This window comes from Larus michahellis, chromosome 6, assembly GCF_964199755.1.
Source record: "Larus michahellis chromosome 6, bLarMic1.1, whole genome shotgun sequence".
Taxonomy (NCBI): domain Eukaryota; kingdom Metazoa; phylum Chordata; class Aves; order Charadriiformes; family Laridae; genus Larus; species Larus michahellis.
Window position 1 is genome coordinate 22,283,005 of NC_133901.1, and position 24,674 is coordinate 22,307,678.

The 24,674-nt window shown below is 42.3% G+C and overlaps 1 protein-coding gene across 15 annotated transcripts in view; it reads right to left on the reverse strand.

The window, feature by feature from the left end:
* Window positions 1–382: 382 nt before the first annotated feature.
* Window positions 383–24,674, reverse strand: part of DOCK10 (dedicator of cytokinesis 10) — a 161,447-nt gene continuing 137,155 nt past the window's right edge. For 6 of the 15 annotated variants that reach the window (XM_074591133.1, XM_074591135.1, XM_074591134.1 and 3 more), the window contains exons 42-56: window positions 24,156–24,293; window positions 22,374–22,556; window positions 21,686–21,796; window positions 20,055–20,270; window positions 19,303–19,360; window positions 18,874–18,972; window positions 17,008–17,114; window positions 16,253–16,375; window positions 15,228–15,341; window positions 9,235–9,381; window positions 8,514–8,724; window positions 6,057–6,247; window positions 5,309–5,409; window positions 4,839–4,977; window positions 2,270–2,921 (exon numbers count right to left, since the gene is read on the reverse strand). In XM_074591133.1, the coding sequence (XP_074447234.1) occupies window positions 2,661–2,921; window positions 4,839–4,977; window positions 5,309–5,409; window positions 6,057–6,247; window positions 8,514–8,724; window positions 9,235–9,381; window positions 15,228–15,341; window positions 16,253–16,375; window positions 17,008–17,114; window positions 18,874–18,972; window positions 19,303–19,360; window positions 20,055–20,270; window positions 21,686–21,796; window positions 22,374–22,556; window positions 24,156–24,293 (2,199 nt within the window). In that variant the 3' untranslated portion in view covers window positions 2,270–2,660. Of the gene's footprint in view, window positions 1,230–2,269; window positions 2,922–4,838; window positions 4,978–5,308; window positions 5,410–6,056; window positions 6,248–8,513; window positions 8,725–9,234; window positions 9,382–15,227; window positions 15,342–15,499; window positions 15,621–16,252; window positions 16,376–17,007; window positions 17,115–18,873; window positions 18,973–19,302; window positions 19,361–20,054; window positions 20,271–21,685; window positions 21,797–22,373; window positions 22,557–24,155; window positions 24,294–24,674 lie in introns of those variants that run through there. The other 9 variants (XM_074591137.1, XM_074591143.1, XM_074591147.1 and 6 more) reach the window with 6 other exon arrangements.

A 24,674-nucleotide genomic window follows, 5' to 3' on the forward strand; every position in this document is an offset into this window, starting at 1 on the left:
AATTGTGGGGACTGCATGCACAGAAGAGAGGGATCCTAACATACACAAGGGCACATGGAGCAGGGACCCCTGAACACAGGGATTTGCTACGGGCAAAGGAATGAACGTGAAGGAGCGTGGAAGTGCTGAGGTTAAAGGGAACTCGTAAGAGCTGACAGAACTACTCTCCACCTCACCCCAACATGACGCAGAAACCAAAACAAACATCTCACTAGAGGCACATAGTTTCCCAATAGGCCCCCAGTAAAATCTGGGACTACGAACTTCAAAGGAAGAGTCAAGCTTCATTGGCCTCAAGCAGGAGCACTACACCGAGCCCCTGTTTCCCAGGGTGTCCTCAGTCTGGAGCCACGGAGAGGATCCGAAGCCATGTTCTGCAGATGATCATAAACATCCCTATGAGCAACTGCAACACAGCGGCCAGCCAGGACGCGGGGGACATCCTGATCACCACTCTGCAAAGTGCTGGCAGGGGAATGAACCAATGCACAGACCTTCAAAGAGAAAATTTTATGGACGCTTTTATACACATACACAAATATTTTAATATAACGGTAACTGAAATGTTATCCATATTCTTAGTACTGTCATAATTAACTAAAAAGATATTTTTTAAATTTTGTAAAAATGACATATTTTACACATCTTCTATTTACAATTGCAATATACTTAAATGTTATAAAACATCCACTCTGACCTTTAAAATATATGTATACTAGGACTTAGTATTAGATATATTATAATTTATAGCAAACTTAGGGTTTGCTGTGTACCTATCTGTTCAATGGGAATCTCATAATCAGCCTGGCTTAATAAAGGCTGCTCAAAACCAAAAATCGACAACAACAAAAAAAAACCGATAGGGAATGTGCAAATATTGGGGCAGGCAAAAAAATAATAAAAAAATCAAGCTTGCAGTTTTAAAAAATAACACTGAGAAGACTTCCAATAAATTAAAATCATAACCCACAAATCCTTTTCCTGACATTGTCCGTGATCAAATTAATTTTCAGTACTATTAATCTAAAAGGAAAAAAACCCCAACCAAACAACAAACGACCCTCCAGCCACCCCAGGTCTTCCCAAAGCCGTGTGTTCCCACGCCGCGGTCAAGCATCGGGATTTGCCGGGGTGGTTGCTGCTGGCACAGACGAGCTGGCTCTGTTGATGACTCGCGAATAGGTGCGCTCAATTCCTTGCTGTTTTGCCGAATCCTCCTTGTATGCAATCTTTTCATAAAAAAAGGAAAGAAAAAATAACATGCAACAGTGAGAAAGATCTGAATAGCGTGATGTCTGAAGCGTCTGTTGTCTAACCAAGGATTCCCCACTTTTTGTTTATTACACAATGATGCTAAGGGTCTGACACAGGAAAGGAACCTTGGCCTGGGGACCCAGAAGTGACCGGAGGCTGCAGCCAGAGGGAGGACGTCCTCCGAGCTGGGGGGATGAATGGGGCTGGGATGGTCACCAGCTTCTGCCACACGGTGCTTCACGGGGTTCCCCGAACAATGTTTCTCTAACAACTTCCATGCAAACATTGAGAAGTCACCTACACTTTATAAACTCAGCAGACACCTGCACAAGCACCTACTGACTGGGGTACAGAGCGGCCCCAGCTCTGCCCACGTAGTTAATTCAGGGCACGCAGCACCCCACCGAGCTTCACACGCACAGCAGCTGAAAAAATACATCCATTAGCAGGGTTTGGACCCGCTGCCAGGCTGGGGCCGTGGGCAGAGCCGCGCTCTGGGAAGGAGCAGTGGCAAAAGCTTGCTCTGCCCTGTCCTACATATAAGCTTTTGCAAGAAGGAAGATTTTTTTCTGAAGTTCTTTTTAGCCTTGGTAATAGCTGGTTTTCCTACTTACTTCCATAAATACAGACTGAAAACCTGCCTTCCTCCATAGGGCACTATATTGAAGCATCCACAGCAGACATGGGACATCCCCACTGACCACGCAGCTGTCAGCAGTGGAAGAGAAACCTCTCCCCTTCACAAAGGTGTAATCTTACGCCATCAACCCCCTGGTCAGGGTTGCAGGTCAGCCACACCATTTATTACTCGGGCAAACACGACCACGCTGCCTCCAGGCACAGCTTTCTTGCCTGAGCCAGCATCACAGGCAGCCGTGGGCTGGAGGAAGAGCCCCGGGACGCCAGCGCTCCCAGCAAAGCCAGGGAAGCGCGAGGAGAGCAGGGCAGCACAGCGGAGCACAGGCAGGCTGTGGCACACACACTCTGCCCAGACCGTGACTCAAATCCAGCGGTCTCCCCAGGGGCGTCAGGAGAAGAGGAGGAGCTCGGGTGGCTGGTGTTGCGCCGGGCTGTACTAGTCCTCCTGAGCCCCACGCAGCCGGGCGTGGGGGCGAACTCCCCACTGCACCCCATGCGGCCTCAGCCTGCATCCCAGTGTACGGCCATGAGCATGGTGCTGGGCAGGGCTCTGAGAAGGGGAGCACGCTCATGGGACAACAGGGGCTTGGCTTAATCAATAGGTTTCTGTGCCATTTGTCCTGAGCGCTTCCATCCGGCCACTTTTGCTGCTTCTGGCACATGCTTTTGCCTTAGGAGGCACTTGTCTAGCTGCCCCACTGACCTCCCCAACTTCACAAATAGGATGCTAAAGAATGTGTGTCTCAACACTGCTCACGGACAATACATCACACATATACCTTGTCTGTCTTTGTGTTTTGTTGTTTGTTTGTTTTTTGTTTTTTTTTTAACTCCCTGAGCAAGGGAGCCATTAGACACGAAACTAAACAAACATACCAAGTAGAAAAACCAGCAAGTGAGGAAAAGTACGTGACATTAAAAGAAAAAATAGATGTAAGAAAAATGAACATACCACTTTTGCCTATAGTATTGAGGGAAATGTTAGACAGGGAAGAAGAGAAGCTGTATAAGCAAGGACCATGACAGAGCTGTCAGAAAAGAAAAACAAAACAAAACAAGAAAAGAGAAAAACATATGGTGATGAAAGAGTCACTGTCAGTGGGTGAGCAAACAAAACCCTCTAGAATACGACAATGGGAAAGATGGCAAATCTTAGTGGTGTAAAGCACACTGCACAGTTACAACAGAGTCTCAAGCTTTCCAACTGCGAGATAAATGCTTCAGCCACAATTTACAGCACATGATTTCTCTGAGGCAACATTCTGCTCAGAAGTAGGGACTTCACACATTTGTTGCAAGAGAAGTAGAGTTTTCCCAAAAAAACACACTACCTGGAAAACTGAGCTGTCACTTACAAGGCTGCCCCACAGGGCTGCAAGTTTTCAGTGCAGACTTTGAAATTCAGATGATTTTGGTTAAACAGATGACGATTTTGACTTTTGCTGATGAACTCTTAACTTTACATATTGACATTGTTATGTAAAAGTAATTTCGTATTATTTAGTCTTTTCGTTTACATCAAGAAAACTCAGAGCTCACTGATATAAATACAGGTGTGCGTATTTAACAGACCTCACCAAATATTTTCTGAATGCTGAAACTGATGGGCTGCTCATGCCTCATTTAAGTTGACCATACATTTTCCATTCTTGTGGGGAACAGTAGTTCATACAATACTTATAGTACTGCCTACGCACATGGACTGGATGGGCCGAATAACTTCCATGGGAGAGGCATGAACACTGAGTAACAAATGATACTCTTAATACTTGCACACTTAATATACCAAAGAGTGATAAATATTAATTATGACAAAATTACTGGAATGCTTGAGGTTTGAAAATGTGTCTACACCTAAACAGGGAGGGAGAACAGAACAGCAGCCACCCCTGAGCTCAGCCCCCACCTGGCCTACACCAAGCCTGCAAAGCAATTACACAGCTTTACACCCTGTGAAAAATCAGCTCGATTCCACAGTAAGAGTAACAATGGGCCAAAAATTCCAGTAAATCCTTATTCTCCTCCCATATGAAGATGAATAATAGAGTATTGTCTAATGGGGTGCCAATTAGACACTTTTGTGAGATGCCATCACTGATACCAATGGTTAAACAAAGCAACCTTGCACACGAACAGTGCTTAGGAGTGCTATAGGCACCTGGAAATGCAGCGTATCTGCTAGAGAATAAGTATTTCTCAGGCGCAAGCTAAGGTGGCCTACACACAAGCAGGCAGAGAAATAATTAATCATGATTTAATTTGCACTTTAGTATGCAGAATCATTCAATATTTAAATTAAAATAGACAACATAAAAAATATCAGCAATAGAATAGCTGCAAGTGCTCCAAAGTCTAATTCAGTATTTTGGGATGAATTTCATCTAATGTGGCCACACACGCTCATCCTTCTGAATGAAGGCTGAAAATACGAGTTTTAACGTGCAGGTATTTTGAACGTGTACTTCAATATAAAAAAATAAAAAAGAAATAACTCTTGCTCTGAAAGCTGAATACAAACTATAAAAATATCTCCTCCAGTTATAAGTTAGGTCTTAAAAGCAATTTACTGTTTTAATTAAATACATGACAGCTGTAGGATAAAGCAAGCAAAGCATAAAACACTAGTTTAACTGATTATGTTTCTATGCCTCTAGACATCAGTCTGCATTTAGCCTCATTCATTCAACTTTTCAATATGTAGCAAGACAGGTAATAAGACAAATCTTTGTTGATCAATCAGATTCATTATATATAATACAGCTGGATTTAAAAAAAAGAGAGAGGAAATCCCCCCGCCCCCAAAAAGAGTAAACTGTGTTTTCTCAGTGACTGTTGCATTGCCAGATTTTACTTCTAGTATTTTGTTCTAGAGCTTCATTTGTCACTAGAAGACACAAGTAGCCACCCTCATTCAGCCCAACCAGCACCAAAATAGATGATCTAACCTGTTCATTCATAACTGCAGACAGCTCGCTGAGCATATCCTTATAATGAGACTTCATCTCTCCCTGATATTCAAATTGGTCCTCCTTAATAAGACGCTCATTGACATCAAGAGCATGTCCACACGCTTCTGCAAATTGCCTGCAAGCACAAAACCACAAAGAACAACCATATAAATTTTGCAGTAATGAAAAATATCTATCTATATGTATACACACACTACTGTACCTCTTCTTCCCCTTGCAAATTACACCTTCTCAGAAGTGAATTTCAGAACTCATCCTTGGATCAAGAGGAACGTAGGCTAGTGGGATAGCCCAAAACTTCAGTACATGTTTTCTTGGGAATGGCTTTTAAGACAGGCTGAACGCAGATGTAAATTAGCCTGGTTCAATTCAGCCTGATTTCATGTCACACCTACACATGCTACTCATACTATGCCGAGGCTGCAAAGTCTAAACTTAACATTTACCTGAAGATTTCCTTCAGAAGCTTAACTTGATTATCAGGATATCTCTTAGCGTTCGTCTCTTCAAGAAAAGCCCGAGCATAGGCCATTGGTCCAGCATTTACCTGGGGGAAAAATACACAGCTTAAGCGCGCAGAACAAGCAGTTTATTGTCATTTTCTCTTGGGTTACAAGGCTTGGGGACTGGCCTCAGGCAACCAAGCCTCTGTGACGAGCATCACGCCTTGTGTCACCCAAATGAAACCTGAAGAGTTTTACTGAGGAAAAGCCACCAACAAACTGCAGACCTTTGCTGTCCTTTAAAAGCCCTCGGCTTGTTAACCGTCTAGAAGGCTATATGTTTGAAGACATTTTAATGAGGGCACCAGAAATGCATGCACCTCTCACCAATCCCAACTTTTCTAAATAGCAAAAGACAAAACCAATCCTAACAAAACTCCTTTTAAAGTGTCTACATGCTTGGCTGTGTGATGGGCTGTATTCTCAAGTGACACGTGATGGTCTTGTTAGAAAGGTCTTAGCATTTATTTAGAGAAGAATTGACTGAAATAGTTATATTTGCACACAAATCCATCAGTCATCATCAGTGGAAAACTTTTCATTTCCAACAGCTCCAACAGCACTGGAATACAAGCTATGACCAGAGATATAAAATAGATAAAACATGTCTGGAATAATGAAAACCAGAATAAAAATTTAGGTACATGCATTGGGGGGGGGTGAGATTAAAAAAAAGGCAAATTGTTATTACCTTGACACTGACACTTCCTTGGAGTTTGAGCTGCAGTCGGATCATGTCCACTTCTTCCATTGTGCAAAGCTGATTGAGCTCTGAGACTTTTTTGGACATCTCATCAATCGCTACTTCAATGGGGTTCAGCTCTGTGCTGGTTTGGCTTATGACTTGAATACGCTTCTTCACGTAGGGAAACAAGTGACTGGCTACTCAAAAGCAAGAAAGGCATCAGAGAAACTCACCCAACAAGAGAGTATTTAAGAAAGCAAAACAATTAAGTCAAAGTATGAACTTTTAACTTTATCAATCTCTTTAACAGTCTATACAAATTAAGTTTTAATTGCCAAAGGAGCGAAAGTGACACAGCAGGTCCAAACTGAACTTCGATGTACCTGGCACTGGAAGGGCATTTCCTTTTGAATTCACCACAGTGTGCTACTGAGCTGTGTCACACCCGCGACACAAAAAGCTCTCACCACTCAGATTTTAGAATACACAAATTTCTTCTTCTGAGTTAAAGGACCTAATGATAAGCCTGTACCGGACTTCAAAGAGCTCAAAACATTGCAGCAAACATGTTTCAAGTTAGAGGCAGAAGCTCCTAGTTCAGCTGCACTGGGTATCATTCACCCACAGACGAACTACTATTAAAACAACACCCTTAAAGAAGTAAGGAGTTACTTTTAGTATTCAACCTAAATATTGCTATGGGAGCTGACAGAGGAATTAAAACCCCTTCCTTCCAGTCAGGGCCTTTTCACAGATCTCAGGGAGTCTGGCAAAGGTACAGTTATGGTGCATTAAGTCTGATCTAAGCTAACAATCTTTTCCCAATCGCCCTACGCGCTTCGGAAGGCCTCCCAAACTCCATGTATGCCCTCCTCCAGTGAGCATCTGCTGCCCATCAGCTCAGACCTAAATGAGCTCCAGCTTACAGGGTGGCTGTCTCCTTGGAGAACAGGAAACCCAGGACTTCCAGAGCTGGAAGCACGATTCACAACCTGGCACGGCAGACAGACAGCGATCCACAGACCACAGCCAGACTGCACTCGTCCTCTGCGCAACACAGGCAGCAGCCTCTGGAGTAGAGATGCTGAGCAGGTACTAGTCCGGGCATCCAGTTCCTCTGCCCAAGCACAATGAACTCCCACTGCTCCTCCAGTCATACCAGTAAGCCTTGCTTTCTTCTCAAACTAAAAGCACTTCTTTTGATGTAGGAAGTAAATGAAAATATGTGACTTTATCAAAGGGGGGGGGAAGATGTTCCCTTTACTGAAAAGCATTGAGGTGAGGCAGGTGCCAGAGGGAAAAACAGGGGAGAAGAGAAGGTTATCAAATTCCCACTTAACACTGAAGGTGGAGGCAGGGTGAGAGCGCTGGGAGGTGACGACAGCATGTAATAGCCTAGAGAAAATGTTCTGCTGGAAGAATAACCCTCCCTGTTTTTGCCAGACATACCATAACAGCTGCACTTTCAAGTCAGTGAAAGTACCTGCTTCAATACAAGTCTCAAAACACTGACTGCTGCTCGAGCACTTAAAAAACCCCCACAAGCTACTCCTTCTTACAAGCAAGGCTGTGTCATGTAACAAGATGCCCTCAGACACCAGTGCCTCTTTCCTGACTTGCCAGAACAAAACTTTTAGGTGACCACGCCTGTACTGCAAGCAGCTTTCTTCGCTTTGCCCTTTGGGGGAAGCAGATGCACTGAAGTCGGTGGGGAACTGGATTTTCTGTCACTCAAGAGCCTCTGCTGTGAATATCAGCCTCTCTGCTCACGGCTGCCCATGAGAACAACACCTCCACCTCAGACGGTTTCTCATACTCCCAGCCAAAATCCAAACAGGTCAAGTTTCAGTAGTAGTTTCACGAAGGATGCCTCTTTAAAAAGAGATTTCAATCACAATAAGGAACTAAACATTTTCCATTTAATATGACTCGGTAAGAACAGACACAGCTAGTGCTCCTGACATTCCTGTCTTAAAACACTGATTGTGCCCAATGAGATGAAATACTACCTCTCACTTTAAAACATGCTCTATAATGTATCTTACTCCCATTTTGAGCAAAAATTCGTATCTGCTAAGTTTTACGCTTCTCAGCAGAACAGGCACCCTACTTTGCTTTTTCTTTGACTTGTTTATTATTAAAAGAACAATGGTTGTGAGTGCTAAGCCGCCTCCAGCACAACCACTCCCAAATTACATCACTGCAAGAACAGTTAAGATGTCAATAATAAGGGAAAATAAGACAGCTGATGACTCCACAAATGAAAATAACTTTCCCTAGGACGGTCAGCAGGATTGTAGGAAAGCACATACTTTGCCAATGGACGCACTGAAAAGATTACTTATCATTCTGCACAACACGCTGTGCCCACCGACTCTAGAAAATCTGGCACATGAACTGCGCTGCTGGGATTAACTGGCAAAAGGTGGGACGGGAGGAGGAAAGCAGCCTGAGCAAACGTACTTGTCAGGATTGTGCGCCTCTTGCACTGCTCTTCTACACCTCCGTGCTTTTTTCCTGAGAGTGTGAAAGGTGTTTCGAACACAAAACGGTTGATGTTGTGATGCATTTCAAAGTCGGTCTTTCGATCTTCGGCTTCTTTCTCTTCAAAGAAAGGTGTGACATATGTCACCTGGATGTAGGCATATTTTGGATCCAGGTCTTTGGGGTTTACCTGCATAACAGTGGCAAACAATAAAATTTTGTTAAGTGTGACGAACTGTCAATGCATCTATTATATTTCTGATGCTTTTATCTATCATGGCAATACTGAGTAAAACTGAGACTTCCAAATGTAATATTTAGACCACAGATTAATACAAAGATATTTAACTGGGAGGCCCCTAAGACCAGTTAGACTTTTGAATATAGCCAATGGCAAAAGTGTGTGAAAGCTAAATGGGAGAGAAAACAACCTGCTTCTGCATTGCAGTAAACATCTGCATGCTCTCTGCAGGCACACGCTGGCATATGCTCTCTTCCTGCAATGCCCTGCTGTAACATCGTCGTTTCCATACAGCACCTGCCACCCTATAAGGTGAGTGTCCTTTTTTGGTTCTAGAACTAGGTCACAGCAGTTCACACACACACTCGCTCGGTTCACATTCATTCAAAACACAGCTCTCAAAAGAGGAACCATGCACGCACTTCTCCCCCTCGCACAAGAGCCGCACGTCTTTCATACCTTGTTGGAATCCTGGATGATCTTCACATTATCTATTCCAAACTTGTCTGCATAAAGTTTCATCAGCCTCTGAGAGATCTCAGACAAGCCAGTTAATTTGGGTTCTTTATAGATATATTCTTTACCTTCCTCTTCTTCAAAAAAACCCTGTTTGGAAAGAAAGGGAAGGATATAGTGAACACAAGAGGCAGGGCAAAGCCAGAATTGAGATGCGTACACCAGGAGTGTTGCCTGTATATCCACCAGAGCCTCCAGTATGCCATTTTCAGCACTTAAGGTAAAAGCTTACCTCTCTCAACTCCTAGCAGACACATACCTAGAGGTCTGCAGTTATACTGGTCTGGTATCACCTAAGTTACCGAGGAAATAACTCATACACGTTCATTCATGTAAGAGACCTATCTGTTTAAAGAGTTAAAATGCTTTCTTGAGAACGCTGATGTGTGTATGATGAAAAAAGACTAATGAATTAAAAATCAGAAATTAAAAATTTTTTAAATTTTAATAATTTGGTTAAATTAACTATTTTGGAAGCACTATGCTAACAGAACATGAGTGTACCAGCTGTTTGCTGGGCTGGGGTGCATGCAGCATTGCACCTCCAGGACACCCTATCTGGGAGCTACGTGTGCAGGCAAAGGCTGGGCACTGCACAGAGCAGTGCGCCCGTGGTAATGTGCAGGGCATGGCATGGGGAGCACCTGGGAACTGGTCTGCGGCTGTTCAGGGCAGCTGACAAGGAGCTCTGGTAGCATCTTGAAAGGCCGTATGGAATTGCAGCATTTTCACAGACAATTAGTAAATGATAAACATTTGAAAAGAGAAAAAAAAAAAAGACACACAGACTGTACTCCTTTGCAAAAAAACCGCAATCCTGTTAAGGTCATTTACTTATTACACTGCACGGACTTTGCAGAGCTTTAGTAAAAGCCCGCACTGAAGAGCTGAACAAGAACCTGTCAGGCTTCAGAAGAATTGCCGACCTCAGAAAATTAACACAGCATTGCAGCACGTGCAGGTGAGACACTCAACTGCTACATGATGAACGTGTACATCAGCACTCTGCGAGAAGCTCTCCCAGCTGAGCAGAACGCAGCAGGTGCCCCATTAACGAGGACTGGATTTATCCCAACACCATGAGCAGCACCAGCCCTCCTCCTAGGATTCCGTATGCTGCTGCTGGAATCTGGCAGCGTTAACCACTGCAGCTGTACCCAAAGCCTCCTCCTTTCACCTTAACGCAAAGTGACCCAAAGGAAAATACCTGAAACTGCAGGGATAAAGGGGAAAGGAAGACAGCATTAACGATGTCAGACCCAAAGCCCTTTAAACTTAATACCATGTGGCTTGGACAGCTAATTCTACAATATGCCTAAGCAAATTATCATCTGTTGAAAAAGAGAGCACCACAAATGAATGAAGTCAAGAGATATCTCCAAAATCTCTTTGGTAAGGTACTCGTGCAAAATCCAGCCTTTCCACGTTGAAGCATATTTCAACTTTGGCTACTAAAATTATAGACTAGGCAGATCTTCCCCCCAAATATACAGAATTTAAACAAATTACTTGTAAATCTTAATGTTTGTTCAGGGAAAAAAACCCTAAGCTTTATACCAACAGGGATTAACAAATATGTGCATCTCTGACTTCTTCAGTGAGGACAAGGGGCAATAAAATTGTCTTATAATTTGACAAATGCCAACAGCAACGTGGGCATTACTGGAAACCAATAACTAATAGCTGCAAGAGCAGCTTGTCTGATAGTATCTTAATCAGTGACCTTCTAACATTGTACATTTTTAAACAATATTATCAATTAAACTCCATAGGCATAGGAGGAACTTCACAGGTAATTAGAAAACAAATCTAGAGCTCAAAAGCTGACACCCTATAAACATTTACCGAGCTGGGCAGGCAACTGACTTGCCATCGATTTCACTGAGAAGAGATCTGCAGGATCATGATCTTGTTTCCACTGAAACAAAACTGCTTTATGTGAGAAAACCTCATTAGTCTCATGCAACCATACTCAAACAGGCTACTCAGGATTGCTTCTGTCCAAAAACATCTGTTTTCTGTTACTATTCAATGTTTTCAACAAGAAACCTCATGTTTTCCAAATTAATCACACAGCGAACTAGAATATAGTTGATCCTCCTAAACACTGATTCTGTGTATGTTTGCAGGCTGGAACACAGTGTTTATATCTAAGTGCCAAATCTCTGTGCTGATGCTGCATGGCACACTAAGATGATATCTGTATTAATGGCTTTGCTTAAAAAAAAAAAAAAAACAAACCTGAAAACAAACAACTAACAGATTTTAGTCTTATCTCTAATGCAAGAGACATCATTTAAGTACATATTCCCTACAGTATTTCAGCTGACAAGTGACAAGAAGTTAATTGTGTGCTATAAATAATTGTGTCTGCCATATGCTATGTGTCTGGCAATGACTATTGAAAGTAAGATTAAATACTTTTTAGGAGCGAAATACGCTCCAATTTCAGGATTTTAAAATATTAAGCAACCAAGGTCACATTATCAACGTCAATCCCTAGATTATTTTCATACTGGTTGAGTTTGCCCTGCAAGAACAATGCAGCCTTACAGATGAAAATTATTACATGGAGCAGCCAAATGTAATGGAAGGGAGACGACCTCCCGGAGAGTAGGTTATTGGTTTCCACTGAGCTCTGATGTACTGACTGTCACACTGCCGGGTTGTCACCACTGGAGCACTGAAAAGGTCCTTCTTCCTCCCTGTACGCCCTCAGCCACAGCCCTCGGAGCTCACAATAACTCTGACTTTTTCTACCCTTTGCTAGAAGAATACCCGCCCTCCCTGCAGCTGATGTACCGAGGCAAAGCCTTCAGCTTTACCTGCCGAGAATTAGCATTTAATGGATTCCTCCCTGTCCGTATCGAGTGAGCCTCACCTCCCATGGTAAGCGAGCACGTTGCACTCAGGTAAAGAAGCTACAGTTGTTTTATGACATTTGGAAAAGGGGACTCATCTTCTGATCTCTGGATGTAAGCCTGCTGTCAGTTTACTGCTGTGGAAATCTGCCCTCCAACTTCTCCAGCTTCTTGCGCAGATAGGGCAAAACCTCAGCTCTACCTTTACCTAACACTGCTCTGAAAACAAGTCTTGAATGTCTTTGCTTATCAGCACAATATGAGTTTTCAGCTATTCAACATATTTAACAGTTGTTTTTTTAAAAAAAATTAAAAAAAAAAAAATCAAGAATGATCTTGACTTCTCGAAAGACTCATCTGTAAACAAACTCATAAACACTGGCTAGTGTGGCCACTTGGTGGTGCAATAAGACATTGTCACCAAAGGCTCGTAACAGTTTGCAGTTTAAAACAGCAGCTGCCATGAGAATGAGATGAGATCCAGCTCTCTGAGCTGGGAAATGAAGCTCTCTGGCGAAAACAACCAACTACATCCTCCCTAAGGACTACATTCATTCAAATCATGCTTCCAGAGGGTCCCTGCAGCAACGCAGTAACCAAATACTGTCTCCACCTTTGCATGAAGAAGAAGAGTTTTCAGCTGCAGTGCAGATTTTCTTTTTCCACCAAGAACCCCCAAAATTCTCTCTGCAAAAAGTATTTGCAGTATTCTTTTGTCCTTTAATCTGCTTTCTCTGCAATTTTTGTTTCCGGTCAGAAATAGCAGCGTTCCATTTTTACAAAACATATATATGTATATATTTATTATTGATACAATTGATAAAAATGTTTAATGAATAAATGCATATGTGCAATAATGTATTTTTTTATATGTGCGTGCTTATGTGTGTCTACCCACAGGTATTTTATAGACCAGTGTACGTGTCAGACTGAAAAGGAATCCCATACCTGCATATCGAGTTTCCTTCTAGGGCATTTCCTTTGTAGTGGCCCAAGCAGAGCGATTCATACTGGTTTACACTGGTTTAACTGTATAATACTAGTAAAACCTGCAACCATTAGCTTTTGGGAGGAAGTGTGCAAAGTCTGCCAGAAGCACAAAAAAGGGAACTGCTATTAATGTTTTGAACAAATCGGGCACCGAGACTGCATTCAGCACGGAGGGCTGCAATACTCTTGGCAACAGGAGGACAAGAATGCCTCATACCTTTCCACTTGCACAGCCAAAATGGAAGCAAGTGGCACACGGGGAAAAAGGGACTGACAGAAATACAGAAATAAAACCTTCCAAAGGGAAAAAACACGCAGGCACAACCAGTACCTGGGAACAGACTACTCTCTCTGTCTTTCCTTCCAGGTCAAGCTGCCCCTGTAGCTCCCACACCTGCCATGGTGCTTTGTGGACAGGTAAGCCCTCCTTAAGCAGTTCTGCACACCCACTCCTATTTTCTGTGGTAAACGAGGCACAAGTAATGCTGATGGGAACGATCTACCTTTAATGATTTGCACTGCGCCATACATTTTTGTCTCTATGCCTCTGCAAGGAGCAATACAGAGCAGTCCCACTTTCTACCCCATACCATCTCTTCTGCGAAAGGAAAGGAGGAAGCTGGGCTTGTCTGCATTTAGAGCTCAGTGTCTGGGGACACTAGGGAACAGACGCAGCTATGAAAAAGTCATATGCTTTAGAGCACTAAAGCTGTTTAAATGAAGTTGTCCTTGTGGCACTGGCAGCTGAAAAGTCGTCGTACTGTAACAGCGATTTCAACCCAATTCAGCAGAACTGCTGCAGCTAAATTACCCACTTACAAGCAGCTGCCTCTGGGAGAGTCCTGGCAAGAAACTGCAAGTAGGAGAGTCCCATTTCCCCCTCTGCTGCCCCCGTTTTGAGGAAGGACTCGCCATTGCCCTCTGATTCCCAATTTGCTTGCTCCTACGAGGGACTACGAGGCAGGTGGCTGCAGCCTGCCCAGAGTGCTGCCGTTGCTGCCACGTGTTGGAGGCTGCGCAGGCCAGGAAAGCAGGCTTGCATTCAAACAGCATTAATGCGACTCCGAGCTCTTCAACGGAGGAGGAAGGGGTCCAATCCCACTCCCAGTGAAGCTGAGAGAAAAACTTTCACTGAGATGAGAAGATGCAGCATTGGGCCCCACGGTGCACACACAACACGGCGACAGATACAGCTTGGTAATTCAGGTAGCTGAACAAACAAAAATTAGTTTGCAGGATGCAACAATGAATAAAACGATGTTATTTCATCTGCCATGAACCAAAGAATCGAGAGCACAGGAAAGTTAATGTTAAGTAACAGTACAGGGAAGGATGGAGGATTTGTGAGGAGAGTTAAACAAAACATGCAAAAGAACTAGACTTACCACAGCCTTGAATAAGATCAAAAGGAGAAAAGAGCAAATTTCTGCATTAAAATCTAATTAGCAAACAGAATGATTCACGTCAATCTGTTGTTTACACACCTTATTATTTTAGAGTAAAGGAGATTGTGTGCTTGCCAAAACCAGGTCATAAAAGAACATGCTGGATTGCTACACTGGTTTGTAGTGGAAGAAAGCACAAAATAACGCTTTGAGGATGCTGAAGCACAGCAGAGGGAATAAAACTACTCTACAGTATATTGCACAGAATCAGAGGTGGCCTGAAAGCAGAAGTCCGAGTCAGCGAGAAACACACCAAAACATCTACTGCATACTGCTCTGCTTTAAGCTCTATTTGAAGAGATGGCCATATATCAAAGATGTCTTATCTGGTTTTATTTAAGTTTTACTCTGAAAAAACCTGCCCTGCCTTGATCTCAGTTTTCCCTGATGAAGTCAAGAACTAAAGCTGACACACAGGTCTGTCTTCCATTACACCATTAAATCCATAGCAGTAGATGCAACCGAGTGCTCCCTCTTCTGAGTAAAATCCTCCTTGGAGTGTGACTCACGAGGCACTTTCTACCCAATGACTCACTGCCAAGTGTTTCCCTCTTTTACCTTCCCTGAAATACATCAGGATTAGAAGAACTTGTCTGAAATCTGGGGATCTGTGGAGACAAAAGAACATAAGTTGACTTACCTGCCCATAAAATGCAACACGGTAATACCGCCCAAAGAGACGTTTCTCAGAGTTCACTACTTCTGCCACCTTCAGGTACGAACGGTGGATGTCGTAGTACAAATCAGACAGTCTCTACATTAAGAAACACGGAAAGCAAGGGGAAGTGAGAGAGCACGAGCACTTTGGGAAATGACACTAAGGCTGTATGCAAGCATGGCTTGTCTTAACTGGATTACCAAACCTTTGCAAAGATGGCTGCATGTGCTAACGCTTAATCTTGTCGGCAGTCACTAAAGAGTCATTTCAAGGTTTCTGTCATCTTCTGAGCACCCAGTTTTGTGGCAGTGGCTGCCTTTGTGCACACGGTCACACAGTAAGGCCAGCAGCCCACCACTGGACAGTGGGAGGGACCTACAAAGAGGTCAGAGAACCCAAGTGTCCTATGTGCAGATGAGAGCAGGGTGCCAATAGCTCCAATCAGCTCCCAACCCCATGCAAAGATATAATATCCACAACTGCCACTAAAAAGCACTTTCTTGGGACAGTGAACCAAAATTTCATCGAAGTTTAAATCTGAGGACCTGCTTCCTCAGCATACAGCTTAAAGCTACCTACCTCTGCTTTTTCTTTTTAAGTTTAAAACCAGAAAAATCAGTAAATGAGACTATCATCTGATTATCCATTATGTATTGAAAGTGTCGAGTAAATAAGAAAGGAAGAAACCTCGGAATTGTGAAGAAATTACACAAGTTATCAGCAGTTTCTAAACTTAAATACAATGCAAATATGCTCTTGGCTTAAACACACATGTAAAAATTCGCATCCACTGGCTAACACAAGAGTTCTGTTTGAAAATGTTTTGTTAATTTACTGTTGTATTGATGCTAAAAAGAGGAAGGTAAGGTACCAGAGTTTTTCATTTTTTCACAGCACAAAGCGTTAGGAGAAACTGCATAAAGGAAGAAAAAAACCATTCCTTTTAAAGAAAGCACTTCCCCCCCGTTATCTTAAGATAATTAAAAAAAAATAATAAACCAACTTACTTTAAAGTCCCTCTGCTTCTCAAAAACAGCAATGATAGGCTTGTTCACCTCAGCAATAAGCTCATATCTCTCGGACTTCCACAGGTATTCAACACATAACTCCAGCTGCTCCACAAGAACATTCTGCAATTCCACAAGTACAAGTAGTTCAGTGACTTGACAGCTGGTGGCATTTCATTAACGGCAATGCAGCAAAAGGACATACCCACTATTTCCTTTTTGTTCTGTATCTTCTATATTAAGGTTTATTTCAACGACACAATGTTTAATCAGGTATTGGTGACCTAGCTCTTCTTTAGATAAAAAAACTGAAATAACAGTAATATGAAAATACTTGAACACCTGACATAGAATCATAGAATGGTGTGGGTTGGAAGGGACCTTAAAGATGATCTAGTTCCACCCACCCTGCCATGGGCAGGGACACCTCCCACTAGACCAGGTTACTTGAAGCCCCATCCACCCTGTCCTCAAACACTTCCAGGGATGGAGCATCTCATTCAGAAGAACGTGTTTGCTTCCTGGCCTCCCCCCTGCCCTAAGTTCCAGCTCTGGTAATTAATGTTCTGGTTAGCTAAACACCTATCCCTGCTATTTAGTACAACAGCTATGACATTTCACTCCAAAGCTTTGTGCCTTTTAATACCATGTGAAGTACGCTCTCACTATAATTTGTTGTTAGATGCAGAGGCACCCATTAGAAATAACACTCTCTGTTAATACGGAACAAGTATATAAATGTTAATGCTGCTGACCTCGTTATAGGGGGTATCTTGCATCCCGGAGTCCTCCTTCATAGCACCTTCTTCTTTAATGTTGGGAGTAATGCTCAGAAAAGCAGGCCATCCCATGGAAAATAAGCCTTGAAGTGCAAGTCATAACAATGTCAATTAATGACTGAATAACCAGATAATTCAAAAAGTTATTGGACTCCATTAAAACAGAAAAATTTTGACTGGATTAGTTACTGTTTTCACAGCCCAAGTGATGAGAAGAACAAATTGAACTGACTAAATTTATGAGACTATTACACATTTTCTCTATGATATAAATCCACTTGTCCAGGCAAAGGGCAACTACAGCATTTTCCTGATGCAATCTTAGTCCTCTCTTTGGCATTTCGGTTCCTTAGCTGTACAGCGCTGGCAGTCCTTGTAAAACTATACGTGCAACACTCATCTATCCAGGAATTACTGACACAGGCTGATGTGAGACAAGTTATACTCAGCGCAATCAGTGCTGTGACTGCTGGCCTGACCTACAGACACACTTGACGCTAGGTGCTGGGACCTGCACTCATCCCCCCCATCAGGTTTCCTAAGTGAGAAGGGCACAGTCACCCCAAGCTCCCTGCAGTCCATAGGGGAACAGCCGCTCCGGCGCAGGGTGCGCCTTTGCTGGGCTCGAGGACAGCCTGGCAGCGTCTCTCCTTACCCTGCCCAGGCTCAGCAGGGCCACCACAGCCCTAACTGAGCAACTCTCTTGCAGAAAGCCCAGGCTGGTGGCAGAAGCTGCTGATAGGAAGGTTCACAAGGATTAAAACCGAGATTACATTTAATATTTGCTAAACTGGTGCCTTACAGTGCAATGGTTGCAGAAAGAACAACTTGCACAGGCATTGCACATTACAGATCAGGCAGAGCCTGACCTGCAAAGATTTTCCTACCACTCTTTGAATGGCAATGGTAAACCCTGCCAGTGGAGGCAACAAACTCCTGACACAGTTCGTGTTCAATTTAGAAGTAGGAAAATGCTAGTAAGGCACAATTAAAAAGCTAATCTTCACACATTGAGACAGAGGGGCTCCTTCTCCTCTGTTAAGTTTTGAAAATCATTTAAACATAGGTTTAAAATGACCCACAAGTTCCTCACTCCGCATACTGTGATCTATTTTACCACTAGTGAACAATCTCTGAAATATTGCTGTTTGCAGAAAGCTTCCTTCTAAAAGCATGCGTTTTTTCATCTCACCCACAGATGCTTCTAAGTGTATCGGAGAACCATGGTCTTTCCAAAACTAACAGTTTTCTCTTCCTCGGATATTTGCCCTTGCCCCCAGAAATTGCTCTTTGTGAAAATAGCTAAAATATCTCATGCTGAGAATTACTTGGAAATACACATTTCATAAACTAAATAACCACTGGCATAGAAGCATTTAATAATATAAGCCTGCACTTTATTTCTCTAATAAGCATCGTAGATTAAAAAAAAAATAAATCTTTATCTATGATAAGTTACATATGGATAACCAGATATTAATTCTGCCCCCACGCCCTCCCAGCTTTGGCTAGCCAAGGAATTGGACATGGATTTGCATGCGAAACACCAATTGACCTGAGAGGGATTGCTGCTGCCGATGAAGAGCAGACTGCTCTCTTGCGGAGAAAGCCCTTACCCAGAGATGTTCTGAGCAATTCACCAAACCAGCCAAAGAGCATCAGGAAAGTAACACTTAACATAAGTAAAGGTTTCCAACATTACTCGCTTGCTATTACAGCCATCAACATGCACTATACATATTTTTGCTTTGGTAGGTATTTTTCCAGATCAACTGGAGAACAGTAATTTGCTTCCTTAATTATGTTATTCGACCCATAAACAGGCACGGTTAGAGCACTCACTTCCTCCATTGTGAGTTGTTAGTAACACATTACTATCAGAGACTTGACCATCTTCCAGGAGCATACGTGAGGTACAAATCTTTTCCATTTTCCAGTAACCTATGATAGTGTAAGATGGTATTAGTACACTGCTACTGGTATGTGTTAATACATGCATATTTAATAACAACAGACTAACAAGTGAAGCATTCTCTTTTGGCACTAGCTTACTGAACATTTAATTAACCCTCTTTACACAAAACACACACTTTCACTGTTGCAGTGCTAAGACTAGCATTTACAATATATTTAAAAAATGAAATATTTGGGAAGAATTCAAGCAGATTTAAGAATACTTTATATATGAGGAAGGAAGGCAGGACAGCCAAAAATTATTTTTGACAAGGATGTTTATAAATACATAGTTGGTGTAGAATATGTTGATCTTACCCTTTCTTTTCAGGTACTCCGCAATGAGAGCAGCAATATGAATATAGCACATAGCAGCCTGTGACGAGAGACCAAGATAGACATATACGTTAAACTATGCACAGAACATACGTGGTAAGGAGCACGTACTTTCATTACTGTCAAATCAAGCTGCAGAAAAGGGAAGACAGAATTAATATAACCATGTAAGAAAATAAAGGATTAAATTATGAACTCCTTAAGTGTTAATTTCACTAGATGTCTTAGGTGAAAGCATAGATTCGCTCATGAAAATGATTAAGATTACTAAGTAAGATATTCCTGGGTTATGCACTGGAGTTTTGCATCACCCATTTAGTTTTTGATGAGAAGGACAAAGCGTTATAAACTAGGCTCCTCTCCTATGCCACAGTGGGGGAGAAGAAAATCCTTTATGGAAGTTATGCCCCACTCATAACCTCATCTACACTACACCTACTGTGCCCGTTAGGGTTAAGCAGCAGAGATGCTAACGCGATACTGACTGCAGCTTCCCCTCAGACATTTTCAAGTCTTGCTCAAGCACATATCAGGTAGTCAGGATTAAACAAACTGGGATAATGAGCACATTGCATCTCTAGGTGTCTTTCAAACCTGTCTTCCTCTAATTTCAAATATATTAGAGACTGTATGATGCTCTTAAATCACTGCTGTTGTCTGTCTTTCAGAGCCCTTTTCATCAGAACATCTCAGCCTAAAGACAAATGGATTTCCTATTCATTTATTTACATTACCTCTGATAAATCTCCATTTCTTGCGTGAATCTTGGCCATGCTTTCAAGCCATGTCCTCCGTAATTCAGGTGTGCTGGCATATGAATTTGCTAGGCTGTACTGCAGATCCACAAGCATCTCAGGGTCTTTCTCATGCTCCTTCATCTGAGCTGTGGCCATTAAAACTGTTCTGATGCGTTTGGTCAGATCCTTCACCTCTGCTGGGAAATTAACGTTCTTTGGGAAAGATAAGCAACACATCACTAAAACCATCCAAAATGCCACATGCAGCACCCCTGAACAAGCTAAAGTCCTGCTTATGGAAGACCTTCTTCCCCTTCCCTAATTCAGCAGGCTTCAAAGCAGAGCCACAGTTCCATGCTACATACACATTGTACACAACTCCCTGAAGTTTTTTTACTGATGTGTCACAGCACCGACTAGATATCCCAGGCGGTCAGCTGCACAACTGCCCGTATGCGGCGACTCCACCGAAGCCAGCAAACAAACATTTGGTCCTCGGTTGCTTACTGGATACAGAACTGGATTCTCCTACACTTCCAGCTGACAAACAGCACAGGGCACTATAGATAGCCCTGTTAACTACACTCACAGCATGTTTCACCGCAGCGAATAAAGCACGACAGGCTGGCTCCTGGCCTTCTCACACTGTGCAAGACTAAAAGAGAGTCCTTGTATTACTCGTATCAGCTGCTCGCAACGTATTTAACTCAGCTCTGTGGTTTCTTTTTTTTTCAGTTGGGCAATGAAATACATTTCTATTTTCAGACTTTTTTCCCCATGTTCCCTTTGTTTAAAAGTAAAAACATCCAGAAAAATTAAGTGAAGTGAAATCCTCCCCTCTCTGTGTCACACAGAGATGAGCGTGTTGCAGAAGCAGCGTGACTGACTGCTGTGCTGGGAAATCAAAGCTGGACTTTGTAAACAAATACAACTGTAACTGCATGTTATTAAATAAGACATCAAATTACTTATGGTAATTATCTACCAATTTGCTTATTATTAACCTCAGCGGAGATACCCTAAAGTCACCTTCAGAGAATGAAAACCACGTACAAAGTATATAATTAAAAATGCATGTTGACAAATGTTTGGACAGGAATCGCAAACATTAAAAATTAGAATCTTTTTCCAATACCTTTAGTATAGACAATGAATATAATAGCAATAGTAACTAATCTGAGAGCTAGGTGCCTTTTTCAGGGGGTTAGCTAGCTTGCTAGCTAGTACAAAACCCACATGTTGTGGTATGCTTTTGCTACAGATTCACTGAACAGACTAAAGGGACAGTTTGTAGACTAAAAACTGTTTGTCAACTGTAATTGTGTTTCATTAGCCAGAATGCATGATATCTTCTCTGACATCAGGCAAATGAACAAAATAAGCAGTGAATAACAAATAACACAATTTTCAAATAAAAATCTCCTTTTTTCTTTTAAAAATTATTTTCAATTAGTAAGCTTCTGAGTCACAAATACGTTCATGAATTTCAGGCTGCCTGAAAAAGGCACACTATGAATGCATAAATCCCTGTCTAATAAAAGCCAGCAATTTTATTCACTGAAACACTTGCTCCTCTGAAACTGTTGACCTTTTGCAAGAGGTAGTGATTGACAAAAAATGTCTCTTACTTTCATCTGCTTGTCTCCATTAGCAAAATTATTTATAATTGCAAGTGAATGTTGAAAACGAGATCCACCGATCCCTGCATCCGCTATCAGCTGGCTCACTGCTTTGATGAGCTGTATGGGGAAGGGGGGGGGGGAAGCAAACACAGGGTGCAATTAGCAAAGAAAATCAAAGTTTCTGAATAGTTTTTAATCCCGATTTTAATACAACTTGACGTACCAAGGCTAGCAGAGATGCACTTTTATACCTGTTTTAAGAAGATAACATACAAACGCAAGGACTGAGTAATCTTTCCAATGTTTGCAATTGTTCACATATTGCTGTTTAAGCACATTGTTACTGGACTTCACATTTCTGTTACTGTACCATCAGATTCTCTTTAGTTCCTTCATCAGCTGTGTTCTCACTGCTGTAAGCAATGCACGTGAATCAAGAATAGCTATTTATCTGGCTATTTATTGGCTGTGTGGCTACATTCACAGCTGTTGTCTCTCCCTGGAACAGAGCCGAGCAGCCCAGGAACAGAGAATCCAGCCCAATGTCTTCGGACTTGGCAGGAAAATCAAGCTGCCACAGAGAATTGCCTGTCTGAGGACTTCAAAAGAATTACTTTGCTACAATGCATAAAAATAATAATGATAAAAACCAATGCACATCAGCTAAATACTGATGATCTCACACTTCACTTACCTGTAGATGGGATCTGACTATTGATTTCTGCTTGTTAAATTCAAAGTTCTTTCTCATGAAAAAATAAAGAAGAGCAGATGCCTCTGTCTGAGTTGAACGTGACCGATGGTTACAACACTTCAGAATTTCATAGCAGAGTGAACCACAGAGATCTGCTTGTCCTTGGAAGAAAGCTGATGGGAACTATTGAAAAAAATACGTGAATATGTTGAGCGCCACTCTCAGGCATTCGTACAGCTATTCTGAGTCACTACTTTTTTCTGTTAAGCTTTCAGTAAAAACAAGTCTCTCCCATATTTATTGACAGCACGGCTTAGTGAAAAAAATTAGGCACCGGCTAAACATAATCCCATGTGCAAATTAAAATTAATTAAAAACTGCACACAGGCTTTTATACAAACACCGTATGCAACGCAACAACCAAACTGGCCTCCAGGAAGCCCAGACAGCAGCTGGCACACAGCAAGCATAAAAGCAGAGCAGGCTCTCTGCAAGGAATGCAGAGCAGGTAACCAGGCAAAGCCTGTGCGCGGTTCTGCACTACTACAAAAGCTGCTCAGGAGAAAGAAAATACTTTGAGTAGCAAAGTCAGGCAACTTCCAGTGGTCAAGGGTCTGAACAGCAGGAGACAACAGAGAGCGAAGGATGGCTCTCCAAACCATACCTACTATTTACCAGCAGGGTGAATATAACAAAAGACAGACTGGGGAGAGGTGGAAGATGTACGTATTGGCTACAGATCTCAAGTACCACCCGAGAAGTTCTGCTGCAGGAACCATGAATGATCCCTGTTCCCACAGAACTGCGAAAAGATAATTCAATCCTGAGAGCTACTGGATGAATGAAAAGGACGATCCTGGATATTTATTCATCCTCCCAGTTGCACAGGGTTCTTCCATTCCTGACTGTCAGGTATGTAATTTAAAGCTGTCTGTGGATGGTGTACTTTCTATTTCCCGCCATGTCCTCAAGCTACATTACTGGGAGAAGCATGACCTCCTCCTCTTTTCCCCTGAGATAACAACCAGAAGGAGGCCACATGGTTTAAACTGATGTACACTGTTGTGCTTCATAGAAACACCTGGGACCCAGGCCAGCCTTGCTTATTCTTACTTTCCCATGGCGATTTTTATCTGTGTGCTACATTCTGGTTAGTTTTAAGAAGATCTCATCTAAGTCTATGACTTGGAAATTGTGCAGCCTTTGCAGAAGGCACAAAGTGTCACATGATCATTCATATATGTGCAATGCAAACAAATAAACAATTTGACATATAAGCATGTTTTTGTCCAAAACCCCCTTATCTGTTGAAAACAAGGTATTTGTAAAACCATATTAGTTTGGATGAACTTTTGGTGAAGGATATGGAATACTCTCCTGCTAGCTCCTCTGGGGACAGCTGTAATCATTCACTGCTGGGTTCTGCAACCCAGGTATCTGGCATGAAGACCACGGACCTCTAGAATTTCAAGCTTTCTTCCATGGGTGGTAAAAGAATAAAAGCGCGTGACATAGCCAGATACCCTAGACCTGGACATTACTTATCTATTTACTTTACAAGTTTCGCTTTCTTAGTAAATTTTTCATTTTCCAAAACAGATCAGATTTTTTCAGATATTGTGAACTTCTCTCTTTTAATCAGCAATAAATCAAAAGATCTTTGTCAGGAATGAGCATTAATACAGTGAAGTGCAAAACTCTTTCAAAGTACCCGATTGTCCTCAAGCTTCACTCACTGTAACATATTAATAGGTGAGACCAAGAGAATAAAACTGTAGTTACCTTGGCTACAAACAGCCGTAGGGCAGCAAAGACATGCTTGAGAGCTGCTGCTGACTGGTTGATTTGCAAAAAGAGCATGTGTGTGTCAAAGACTTTCTTCATCAATGCGTTCTGGCAATCAGATTGCTGGAGTTGCCTCTGAAAAGTTCACAGACATGACAGGACGTTCTGGTTATTAAAGTGAATAAACAGAAGAAGGATCTTCTGAACTTTACATCTGAGTGTTCCTAGGGAGATGCTTTCTTCAATGTAAAGTCTCTGCGGATGAGGCATTCCCAGCTTGCTGCAGACTCCTTTTACTTGGCAGTTTTTCAAGGACAGCACTTTTCTGTGCTTGTACTCCTACTTGTGGATGGTATATACTAGATTTAAGGGTTAGGATGACAGAAAGGAGCTAAATCTAAAAGGAGCTGCCTGCTGTATTGTAGCCGTGAGACCTTCAGCAAGTCATCTGGGCCAATATTCGTAGAGCAATTTTTAAAGAGGCAGAGGATCCACCTGAGGACTTGAAGAGATATA